We start from the raw sequence: 12604 nt of genomic DNA on the forward strand, positions 1-12604 counted from the left end.
ACTAGCTCAGCAGGCTTTTTGATTACTTGATAGTCAGCAGCAGCTTCATCATGTCTTGGTAGTAAGTGAAAATGGGCTTAGGGCAGCATAAGGGGAAAGAAACTTCCGTGACCAGAGGTGAACCAGTGTTAACAGAGAGGTCTCCTCAAACAAGCCTTGTGTGGGTAAACGCCAACATCTACTTGATGAGAGACTGTGAGGTGAGAGGGGCTCATATTTAGGCCCTGCAAAGATCAAGAATGTTGAACCTACCCCAAATTCACTTTCAAATTAGCTCTGACTTAGTAATTTTCCTGGTAATTTCCCCAGACTTGGGAACTAAAAATAGAGGCAAAGTGGCATCTAATAAACCTATCTTTTAGGATAACTGAGTATTGTGGGGGGAGGTAGAGGAGGAGGAAGATACGAGACAGGAAGGAAAGATGGGAGAGGGAGGGGGAAAAGGAAAGGAGATAGGAAAAGAGAAAGAGAGAACTCTGCCAGTTGACTTCATTTCCACACGAATCCACCCACTCTGAGCTTCTGTTGTTGCTTTGTTTATGCAAAGTAAGCGGGGCTGAGACAGAGTGAAAGAGCTGAGAGATCCACGCCGAAGAAGGCAAAAATAATTTTTTAAATGTAAATGAAACTAAAACACACACACACACTCTCTCTCTCTCTCTCTCTCTCTCTCCTCTCTCTCCTCTCTCTCCCCCTCTCCCCCCCACTTTGGGTCCGGGCAATCCCTGCCTTCAGACTTTGAAATGAAAACACGCCGAGGAGGGGCGGGTGGGAGGCCCAGCAGCAGCGGGGAGCGTTGTCGGTGACCGAAGGAGCTCTGGTGAATATCAGGTTCGGATTAGTGACAACTCAGAAGTCGCGCCGGCGGTTGGGGGAGGGAAGTTTGCCAAGGTCTCCGAACTCGACGGAAGAGCGAGTTGCTTCCCTCGGCGCCGGGCGGAGCTGGGTGTACCCAGAGAGACCTCTGTCCCGGCCTGAGCGAGCCCCGCCGCGCTCACACCCCGCGCAGAGACTGAGTTTGTCAGCGATCATAAAATGGGAATTGATTATTCCAGCCACCATTGATTAGGGAAGAATGCTTACTGCAGCAGCGGGGGAAAGGTTAAGAGGAAATTGACCTTCTTCCTAGGTGACATAAAGTCATTAGGTAAATGAGATATTCACACAGGAGCTTTAAAAGGTCATGCTCAATTTTTATTTGTAGCCTGCAAGAGTCAACCTGGAGCTTCGGCGTAGGGCAGGGACCCCGCTTTCCAGGCCAAGTGGACCACAGGAAGAGAACTCTCTCGCAGCGCGGCCAGGGCCAAGGGTGGGGGTGGGTTATTGTCTTGCGAGGATCGCACTGGAATTGGCGGGGGCCTTGGGACCCCAAGCACTGGACCTCCTGTCAGACCCGTGTGTGCGTTTCTGTGTACACGTGTGTGCGCGTGTGTGTCCCTCTGGGGGTCTGTACTTCGCACCCGCGTCTCCTTGGTTCGATTCGCCCGCCAGCAAAGGGGTGTAGGGCCGAAGCGGACAATTAAAAATCCTTACCCTACCAGAGCCGGCCACGTCTCAGAGTGAAAGTATTGTTATTTTTTTTTTTTTTAAGGAGAGGAGTGAGAGATGTATTTATGCACATATTTATCCCTCTAATTATAGGAATTAATCCTCTTACTTATGACTAAAAGGTAACGTCGAAGGACGTCCCTTTGATGTGGAAAAGCATCATTTGTGACTCACATTCAGACTGATTAAGGAATAATTGTTGTTAAACGCTTTACAAGAGGAGAGTGTTTGGTTGAGGGGCATTCGTAATTTTACGGCTTAGCACAAAATTAAACGTAATTAAAAACTCAGAAATTCCAACTGATTTTCCAATTATTTTTATTGTCTGAGCTAATTGTTACACAAGTGTATCACTTCTCTCCAAAGGCATTACAAAAACAAACAAACAAAAAGGCAACCCTACCTTTCCCAAATATTCGCCGTGAGGATTTGCAGCTTTCTACAGGTACTGGCCAGGTAAAGACCTTCCTCACTCTCCCTCCCTCGGTCCCGCCTCATGCCCCCCACCACTGTAATTAAGCGTTTCAGCCACTGTCCCCTTTCTGTGAGTTCCTACAACACCTTGGGATGTGAGAAAGTGATAGCAGTTCTCTTCTGCAGATCATTACAGTAAAACTGGAAGTATCTATAGAAGGCTGATGAATTTCTTGCAGTAACACTTGTCATACATGGCGGAGAGATTTTTTTTAAAAAAAACTGAGTAAACACAGATCTCTGGGGGCCATCCCTCGATGCCTCTGCCTTCGAGTGTATGGCAGGAGGGAGGTAACAGGCAAACAAGGACTGGGAGATGTTTATAATCATGCACACGAAGACATGCAGATGCACGCAGGAAACTTTCTTTTGCTTTCCTTTTTCTTTTTTTTTTTTTTTTTTTTTTTGACCAAGGTTGGGTATGGAAAAGCTTCTCAGTTGGATTGTGAATTTTTTTTTCTAATGTTGGGATTGCCGGCATAAAGCCAAACTATCTTTGTATGTATGGCTTCTCTTAATGTCCAAATAGATTTATTTAAATACATTAAAAGGTTTATAAAAAGTGCTTCAGTGTTACAGAAAGAAACACATCCTCACAGATAGTCCAGAAGTGGCCCTGTCTTTCCTATCAGTCTTGGAGGGAATCCTAGAAAACAAAATAAAAAGCATAAAATTAGGCAGAATGTGAATTTATAAATTTCAATTAGTCTAGACTGAGAGGGTGGAGCGGTGGAATGTTTGCGTTTCAGTAATTTCTCTGTGATTTTTTTAGGATAGAGACTTCAGTGGATTCAAGCTTTCTATCCGACTTTCCCATCTACCCCTCATAAAATAAATGATTGCCTCTGATCTGACGTGCCAGGTGAAACTGGGTAGAATTAAAACTGTCAATTCTGCTTCCAACTTGTGTCTTTCGATTGAGTTCAAAAGCTTTTAAAGGTAAAACGTGCCGATCATTTATATTGTTTCTTTTTCTCCTATCACAGCTTTTAAGTAAAAAGAAAGAAAAAGTATTTATATTTCCAAATTCATTTTCCCTGTAATATTTGAATCCTGCAGGTAATTTGATGACGGACCCTAACACGTGTGAGATCGTGTGCCCAGCGAAGCCCGGTTTACAAGAGTGAAGCCAAGGAGGTACAGTGAAGTCCGATTTTTTGGTTTTCTACCTAAATGGTTTATTTGGAGCTGAGATGTGGCTAGTTAAACCTGAAGCTTTCCAAGTGCTACAATACTATTTCAGAGAAAAGGTTGGAGCAGGCAGAGTTGGAAAGAAAGGAGGAAGGCTCCCTTTGAAAGTTAGAAATGGTGAAAAAGACATGTAATCCGATGTGGAAAATTGAGTAAAAGAGGCACTGCACACTTTGGCTGAGGGAAAGATTGCTGAATCCTTTGAAGAAACTGACACGGATTTTCCAGAGATGGGAGGAGAGAGAGAGATGGGGTAGGGGTGGGGGAATCCTAGGGTGGGCATTTTATGTAAATGAGTAAATTCGAAATGTAGTACAAATCCAGTATAGTAAAACTGACAGTTCTGACAGTATTGACAACATAAGTATATGTTTGAACACTGCACTTTCAGACACTTAACCGATGAAGCAATAAAATAATTCGACTACAATATTTCAAATAATCGACATTGATGTTTTGATACATCATTTTTATACTCCAAATCGATCTATCACTCTGGGGCTGGTCAATTTTAAGTAAAAATGGGCTGCAATTATTTGCACCTTGGCTAATGATGACCTAATAACAGCCCTCAATTAATTACACCGAACTGTGCTTTCTTCCTTCAGTATGGGAGTGGGAGGGGGCAATTCTTGAGGACGAGAACCTAGGATTGTGTCATCCTCAACCCTCCCTTCTATTCTATTTTTGAGATTGTGGGGAGGGGGGATTTCTGAGTTGGGAAGAGGTCTTTGTGTGATCACAGACACTGCAGGCTGAGGCCCCCTCACTTCAAGTATCCACTGACTGGGTCTGTATTGGTGGTATGGTCCTCACTTTGCAAGGTCAAAACTAAATTTTAGAAAACGCAATCATAAAGTTGAGTGAGTCTAACTGTCCCCCAGGCCCATACCCTTTCCTCTGTTTCAAGGAGTAGATGGAAGAGATTTGCTCAAAGGAGGACTGGAAATTTATCTAAGGCTCAGAGTGTGTGTGGGGTGTGTGTGTGTGTGTATGAGGGAGAGAGAGAGAGAATTTTAATCTAAAGCACCCAGTTGGAGTTGAATCTCTCCTTCCGTCCCTATATCCTCTGACGGCTCCCCACACACTGCTGAAGGTTTACCGGCTACTGTTTTATAAAAAAGCCACAAATAAGAAGACGAATCTCTTCGAGAAAGGAGGAAGGATGCTGATGAGTACTGCATCCTCAAGCGAGTTCCCACAGTCTCTGCTGTCTTTTTCTTCTTTGCCCCGTGAGGTTTCCAGTGAGCTTTCCTACTCCCACTTTTCTTTTCCACTCCTCTCCAAATTTGGTGTGGTAGTGGTGGTGGGATAGGGACGATAGAGCTAATTTATTTTTTAAAAAATCCTGGACAGGCCCAGTATATTAAACTGGAGCAGGCCGTTGTGCTGTACGGGTCCGGCCGGCGGGAGGGGGGGCAGCTGGCGCCCCCAGTCCAGCACTCTCCCGAAGGTCTGTTCCCACCCCTGCGAAGCCCCGACCCTTCCTCAAACTCGCACTGAGACTCGGCTTCCTGACCTAAAACTTAGCTGGGCTCCACTAGACGGGATTCCAGTGTCTGATTTCTTTCCTCCAAACTTCACAAAAGCAGTTTAAACCCCTCCAAACCACCGACGGCTGAGAGGCTGAGACTTAAGCAACGTGTTAAGCTACAGCAAGATGCGACTCAAAGGCAAAGGACGTGTGTGACCCACGCTGGGTGAAGGTGGGGGTCCTAGGAGAGCTCCCCCGCCGGAGCATCACTTGGTTCCGAGGGTGTCAGCCTCTGACCGGGTCTTTCCAGCTGTCTGCGCGGCAAATGGGGGTAGGAGCTAGAAAGGGGGCAGCGGGAAGAAAGGAAAGAGAGAAAGGGGGGATAGGATCAAGATTGCGGAAGAGACAAGAGCAGGAGAGAGGAAAATGTGAGGAAAGAAGGGAGGATGGAAGAGAGCGCGGGAAGGAGCCAGAGACAGCGAGAGAGCTCACTCGCGCTTGGAGCCCCGCCAGATAGCGCTAGAGGGCTATTTATTGAAATACTTTCTTACTGCGAGATACTGAAGCAGCTAAAATTGGGAGAAATAAGAAATAAGAGCAAAAGGAAAGAAAGTAAAATCATTCCACCCCATCTTATGTAAGAACATAAGTTGCGGGGTGCCTTATTGTCATTAATTGGGGGGGGCATATGGAAGAAAGCCTAAGTGGGGAAAGGACCAAGAAACAAAAACAAACAAAAAGGGGTCCCCTTCCCTCCCTTCATCCCAACTCGGGAGAGTGAGCAAAGTTAACAGGTAAGAAAGCAAGTGGAATTCTTCCTAGAGCAACTTTCAGAGCTTCTGGTTTTATCGCTGGGAAGGTCAAGAACAGTTCACAAGGATGAGCTGAGCTTTATAGAGAAGAGATGCTTTTAAAGTAATAGATGGCTGCAAGGGGGTGGGGAGGGAGAGGCAAACACGTTATTGGAAATGCCAAATAAAATATATATTAAAAATTCCAACTGTCAGCCAGCAGGTCAGAGCAGAAAGAGAGACCCTCTGCCTTTGTCCCAGTGATACTGGGTTCAGGGCTGTTTCTGCAGGACCGCAATCAAACTCCTGAATAACAATTTATACTCTGGGAGGCTTGGAGAAGAGAGCTAGACTACAAAAATTCACTGTTGCATTCAGAACCCAAATAACAGTGAAGCAGATGGAGAGAAAAGACCTAGTGACAGAGGTGGAGTCCAGAGAGAAAGGAAGAATAAAATATTTTGATCCTTTTTACTTGCTGAAGTCAGTAATGCAAGACAGAAAACTTCTTTCAAATAATATTTTGCTCTAAAATATTGATTTGGTTTTATTCTAAAACCCCAGGCATCTCACTTCTAGCTTGTCATTTTAAAACTGCACTTTCCTTTTACCTAAAGGAATTTTTTGAATTAAAGTAATAATATCTTTCTTCCAAACCAGCCAACAGAACCTCCACAAATAAAAATTAACCTTATAGAGGGGAAAAAAACAAAACAAAACCTGCTTAATCCAAAATACTCCAATTCAAAACATTAACTAAAGTCACAAATAAGATTACGGTTGGATTTATTTGCTCCTCTAGCAAGGCGTCAATTGTTCTAACAGCTGTAAGAAGACAAAAAGGATTTAAACCCAGCAATTTTAATACACAGATTAACACTTCAGACCTCAGAGTTCTGAAGAATTTGGAGTTATCTGTGCTGAGGACCTATTACTTTCTAGAAAAAAAAAAAAAAAAGGTGAAAAGAAACACAAGCTCCTAAAGGAAGGTGGGCAAATTCACCTAAAATAGAGTCTCGGTTCATAACTGCTCATTTCAAATTAAATACTCTCCATAAAGACAATGCCCTTTAAATTAAGTAACTATAGAGGCATTCAATTATTCTTTTAAAATCTTGAATGTTACCTATAATATCATTCCATGTTGAGACAAAAAAAAGAGAGAGAAAAGTAAAAATAGAAAAGAAGCAGTTCTCAGAAGTCTTGGGGATGCTCCAATAAGAAAGAGGTGATTAAAAACAGACCCTTAAATTTGAAAAGCCCGATTCCCCCTCCCATTCGCCCCCCATCAGGTCCCCTCCCTTTCACCTCTTTTTTTATGCAGTGCCCTCACCCCCACTCCAGAGCTAAGTAGCAGATTTGGGATTCTGAAGAACTAGATTTCAGCATCCATATTTGTTCTGGGGCACTTGTAAAATGCGATTTGTAGAAGGTCTTTAGCCTTCTGATTGTCTTTGAATTGTTTTTACTGAAACAGATCTTTTGCAGTTAATGAGTCCCCACGCAGCTGGACAGCTCCTCTCGGACACTGAGAACTCTAACCCCAAAATGACCCCAATTTGACACCGCAAGATGAAATTTTACCGCCTGTTAAAACCATTTCCAGCCTGGGCAAAAGGAGCTGGCTGTTGACGGAGGTGTGTGCCGCCTCCTGCGACCCCCATCTCACGCCCGTCTCCCGGGCCTGCCCCACCTACTTTTCCTTTACCCCAAATGTGGGAGAGCAGATGAGGCTCGCAGCCCCGGTGGGAGTGCGGAGGCTGAGAACTGAGCATCAGCAACAACGTACTATCGGACTAGAAATCAGAAAGGCTGCGTACCCCACTGTTTTTCAATAGCTTCAATGGGACTGCGAAACTGGGGGTTAGGGGAGACCATGAAGTTCTTAAATGTTTTTCAGCTCTATTAATAAAACATCAGCAAGTTGGTGATTAAAACTAATAGTCCTTTAAATTCATCAGATTGACCAAGAACTGACATCATGAATCAACTCCAACTTGATCTTGTGTGCAATTCACTGCACTGCGATGCTATCTTAAACTAACGGTTTCATAAATTACGAGCAACTAGGTAAGTGAAAATTTCTTTAGTCGCATGAAATTCGGGGTTCTCCCCTTAAGCAACTGGTGAAGTTTTAAATGACACATATTTTCTTCCAGGAGGACTTCACTTTTAACACACTCACACTTCTTAACTAAGGTCTTTGGAGTTAAGAATGATTGGTTGGTTTTTTCTTGAACAGTATCTAAAAATGTTCTATTTCTCCCTTCCTCCCATCTGTAACCAGATTGTCCCAGTTACTTGCTTTAAAGTACTCAATAAAACGCAAAAGGAGTTACAGAATATGAGAGAGAGAGAGAGAGAGAGAGAGAGAGAGAGAGAGAGAGAGAGAGAGGAAGAAAGGAGTTTGGGTTAAAATGCCTTCTGCATCGCCCAAAGGATGAAAACACATGACAATAGAGTTCGAACTTTTTCTTTTGTAAAGCTCAAGATTATCACGGAGTAATCAACCCATTAGCTTAACAACTGTTTGAAAATATAGAAATCATCAGTCGGTCTGAATTGTTTTTACTCGGATGCACTGCCATGGAAGAAACTTTTTAAAAAAAATCCTAGTGTAGGTTTTCTAAATAAAGGCTGAGGGAGTGCTTCCTCACTTCAAAATATCATTATGAAAAAAAGTGATGGTAAGAGAAGCAGAAGGTAGCAACTTTGAATGTTTAAACTCTGCGATGCAGAGGTTCGGTTCGAAGTTGATTTTTACAAAAGAAGTATTTATCAAGGAAACTGAGTTCCTTTTTAAAAAGAAAAGTGGCGCTTTCTGTACAGGGCATTTAAAACAACAATAACCCTATTGGCGACAACAAATATGCAATATTGAAAATAAGAACAGTTAGAAGACTTTCAAAACTGAAAAACTGTATAAACTTCTCAGCTAGCGGCGCTGAACGGGGACCGTGGATCCACCAACATAAAGACCTCGGCAAAGTCGAAAATGCTCCGCAGCGAGACCACTTTGATTTTTTTCTCTCTCATCTTTCCGCCCCGGCTAAACTGAATTCGAACAACTGCCTCTTATAATAAAATTCTGGAGGTCAACTTTTTCTTCTCTTTTGCATCTTCCTTTTTTACTCACCTTTTCTTATACGTCGACGAACAACTCAGCAACAAATAAGAAGGATGCTTTTAATCTTGGAGTTCTTCTGGGGAAAAAAATGAGGAGGTGGAGGGGGAAGGACCCTCCCCCACAACCTGCAGGTTTCATACCAGTCGGCTCTTGCAGGCTTGAAGCCCGGCTTAAGAGTGGCTGAAAAGTCTAGCCTGGGCTAGACTCTCCTCCCCGAAGCTCCGCGCGCCCGGCAGTCCTTGCTCCGGCCACCCCGGCAAATACCGCGCGGTCCGCGGCCCCTCTCCCTGACGTCGCGCTACCCTCGCCTCTGCAAGCCCCTCCACACTATCTTTCTTTATATGTAAGGGCCGATTTCCCGCAGACATCATTGTTATGATGGCTCATTTAATCAAACTGTTTAATTGCTCTGGTAATCACTGTCATCATCACAGGTGCTCAATCATTCATCATTTTTGGAGGGCTTTATTGACCTCCGGAGCTCATTCCCCAGCCCTATTAAAACGGGGCCAAATTTCTCCGACTCCGCTTGGAGTCTCTGCAGGCTACGATCTAAGCCCAGTTGAGAGTTGCCCGAAAGCTTACAGTGAAGCAGAGAAGATGAAAAGGGAGGGGGAAAAAAAAAAAAAGCCTATCCGCCTTCTCTCCTTCTCCCTCTTATTCTCATTCTCTCCCCCCCAACTCCCTTCTCTCTCTCTCCCTCTCTCCTTCTCTCACTCACAAACACACACACAGTACTTTATTCTCCTTGAGCGCCCCCCCCGCAATCTCCCGGGAAGTCGGGTCAAAGCCCCGCGCAGAGGATTCGCTACTTTCTACTCTCCAGAATGGGTTCAAAGTTGGAGAAGGAGGCGGCTGTTGAGGAACAATCTGTTTTCAATTCTCTGGGCCGGGGACCATGAACCAGGGCGAGAGCCAGAAGTTGGGGAGAGGGCGCGCTCGGAGCGCAGGCCCCGGCTGCTGGGCTGCCGGGAGCCAGGGGGCGGCGGGGGCTGCAGAGCTGAGCGCGCGGGGAGACCGTAGCTCCGCCCCCAGCTCGCAGCTCGGAGTGATTGACGCGCGGCCGCCGTGATACCCGCGGCGCGGAGGTGAGGCAGCGTGCAGCTCCAGCCAGGCGAGACATCGGCTAGAACTACTTTCTACGCAAACCATGTGGGATAGTTACCTTCTTTCCCTCCACTCTCCTCCTTTTCCTTTTTGGAAAAGTTCATTCGGAGTCGGCCCCATCTTCCTGATACTCCGAAATTGCCCGGTGTAACTAACACAGCCATTAGCCAGCGATACCGCTGCCTGGCCTCTGCGCCCCGGGCGACCACAACAAAGCTGGGCAGGGAGTGCCGGCCAATCCTCCTTGCTAAGCATTCTCTCTCGCTATGCATTCTCTCTCTCTCTCTCTCCCATGCTTCCCAGCTCTAAGTGAGATCCACTTTGGAGTCGCACACCAGTCGCGCGCGCGTGTACACACACACACACACACCCTTTGGCAACATCAGACAACATCAAACACCCAAACGACTCCCTCCCATTCCTCCCTCCTGATTCCACCGCGGGCCCCAAAGACTCTCCAGGGTGGCCCGTGTCCGCAAAGCTTGAAGGGAGTGCTCTCTGAGTTAAGCTGGTCTCTTCTTGTCCTAGAAGAAAATGAATGTTGACAACAAGGGTCCTGGATCTGCACAGGGAAGAAAGTACCACTTAAAAAGACAAAAACAAAACTCTAGCCGGGCTTTGGTACGGTCTGCAGATCCTGCCGCCTCTGGGTGTTAGCAGAAAGCCTTCGGGGCGCGATAATCGGCTGGCAGAGGAGTAAGGGGCCCGCGGAATTAAAAGGAACAAAAGCAAGAGCGCCATGTCAAACGTCCCCGACACGACCTCGTTAGGCAGGAGCCGGGAGTGATGGGGAAATGAACTAGAAGCAAGTTTTTTTAAAAAAATAAAAATCTGAGGCTGTACCGTACTTTCCCTGTGGTTTTCTGCAGTTTTCCTCTCTGCGCTCTCCCTGTCCTCTTCATTCTCATTCTCTCTTTCCCTCCCTCTTTCCTCACGTGCGCGCGCGCGCACACACACACAGGCGCACACGCACACACACACACACACACACACACACACTCCTCTTCCTCCCTCCTCCCCCCCCCTTCCCCCGCGCCTTCCCCGCGGAGGAGCAGCCTCGCTGATTTGCTCGGGTCGGCCGGGCTCCTGCCTCCCCTCCCCCTCCCGCCCCCCGCCTCCCGCCTCTCCCGCCCCCCCAACCCGGGCCGTCCGATCGCACTCGCTGCATATCAGAGGCTCCGCGCGGCGCGCTCCTCCTCGCTCCCGCTCCCCACTCCCGGGATGTGTCTCCGCCGTACGACGGGCTATGGCCACCACGACTTCCGGGTTCCGTCATTTCGTTCTCCCGCCGCCGACCCGCGCCGCCAAACTGAGGCTCTTCTATAAGCCAGGCAGCAGCCAACCTGCCAACACCTACTGACACTCACTCATCTCCCAGAGAGAGAAAGAGAGCGAGAGAGAGCGAGCGCGAGAGAGCGAGCGCGAGTGAGAGCGAGCGAGCGAGCGAGCGAGCGAGAGAGGGAGAGACAAAATACCTACCAGGAAAGGGGGGGAGGAAGTCCAGTTTTTGCAAACTATTCATTTTTTTTCCTTGATTTTTCCCCCCCTGCTTTCTTTGAACGATACTTTAAAGAGAGAGGATCATATTATAGATACCGCGGGGGCAAAGCTAAGGGGGGGAGGAAAAATTCAAGAAGCAGAAACCCCTCGCGGAGTTTTACTGGAAGAAAAAAACGGGTCTGAAAGATTCCTCCTCTTCATCATCATCAACCATCATTCATTCACTACCTTGACATTCCGGGCTTTGATTGACAGCTGGAGTGGCAAAAAGCCATGAAACACGACAGTTCGGTTACATGTGGGCTGCTGACGGGCCGCTCGTAACCTTCAGTTCGGGGGCTTGACAATTTTTTTTTCTTCTTTTTCTTCTTTTTCTTTTCTTTTTTTTTTTTTTTCCAACTGAGGGGAAGAGAAGAGAAAGAGGGGGAAAGGAGGACCGAAGAGGAGGAGGAGGGGAGGGGGGAGGAGGAGGAGGTGGAGGAGGAGGAGGAAGATCAGGAGGAGGAGGAAGAAGAGGAAAAAAGAGAAAAAGAAGAAATATCACAGGAAAAAAAAAACTCTTCGTTGTCTTGCCTGGGCTTTCCCCACCCCCCCTAAAAATAACATATTGGAAAACTGGGAGAAGTCTCCTTGGTTTGGAAAAAAAAAAAAGGAATCTTCAGCCTAGATCACTTTCTTATCCGGACTGGGATATTAAATATACGACACATCCAGGAGTTTATTGGAGCGCAGACTGATGGCGCAAAGGGTAGGTTTAAATCTCCAACACTTACCTAGATATAAATCCTCTCCTAAGAGGGGCCTGTCCCGATGCCTCCTCTCCCTTCAACGCTGCTGCTGCTGCTCGCTGCTTGATGATGGCGGCCAGTATTTAAAAAAATAGCAGCAAAATTATTCATCGGCTTCTTTTCCCCCCCGTGCCTCTGCGTGTGTGCGAGTGTGTGTGCGTGCGTGTGTGCGTGTCTGGGCGCGCGTGTTTCAACGCTGTGCGAGCGGGCGGGCGGCGAGTGCGTGTGAGTGGTGTGTGTGTGTGTGTGTGTGTGTGTGAGTGCAATTGTTACACGCTTTCGCCTCGCTCCAGCTTTTACCCCAGCAGCGCGATTCCCCCGGTTCTCCTGCTGCCGCCGCTGCCGCTGCTGCGCCGCTGCTGCCGCTGCTCCCGCGGCTCGGGGCGGGCACCGGCTGCGTAGGAGCCGCCGCCGCCGGGGCCGCCGCTGGGGCCGCGCTGCCGCAGCCGCTGCGCCGCCGCCTAGACTAGCCTGGGCTGCTTGTTTTGTCTCTGAAATTGACAAGGACGCAGGGAATCCGCTGCTAAATAATGTTTCTGGTAACTTTCACATTATTCCCCCCCCACCCCACCCCCACCCTCTGTTCCCTGCCCCCGGGGAGGCA

At 47.2% G+C, this 12604-nt stretch overlaps 1 protein-coding gene and 1 long non-coding RNA gene across 5 annotated transcripts in view; one reads left to right on the forward strand and one right to left on the reverse strand.

Annotated features, from left to right (window-relative positions):
* Positions 1-2485: 2485 nt before the first annotated feature.
* On the reverse strand, positions 2486-8683 carry LOC309802672. The gene is made up of 2 exons (XR_014293852.1): positions 8615-8683; positions 2486-2668 (listed from the first exon to the last, which is right to left on the reverse strand). It is a non-coding gene; the product is annotated as an uncharacterized lncRNA (long non-coding RNA).
* A 3003-nt stretch (positions 8684-11686) lies between these two features.
* MEIS2 (Meis homeobox 2) overlaps positions 11687-12604 on the forward strand; it is a 202538-nt gene continuing 201620 nt past the window's right edge. For 3 of the 4 annotated variants that reach the window (XM_082618422.1, XM_082618420.1, XM_082618423.1), the window contains exon 1: positions 11687-11960. In XM_082618422.1, coding sequence (XP_082474548.1) covers positions 11949-11960 — 12 coding nt within the window. In that variant the 5' untranslated portion in view covers positions 11687-11948. Of the gene's footprint in view, positions 11961-12183; positions 12540-12604 lie in introns of those variants that run through there. The other variant, XM_082618421.1, reaches the window with a different exon arrangement.

The sequence above is a fragment of the Mesoplodon mirus genome, assembly GCF_964341445.2.
Source record: "Mesoplodon mirus genome assembly, chromosome: 4".
Taxonomy (NCBI): Eukaryota; Metazoa; Chordata; class Mammalia; order Artiodactyla; family Ziphiidae; genus Mesoplodon; species Mesoplodon mirus.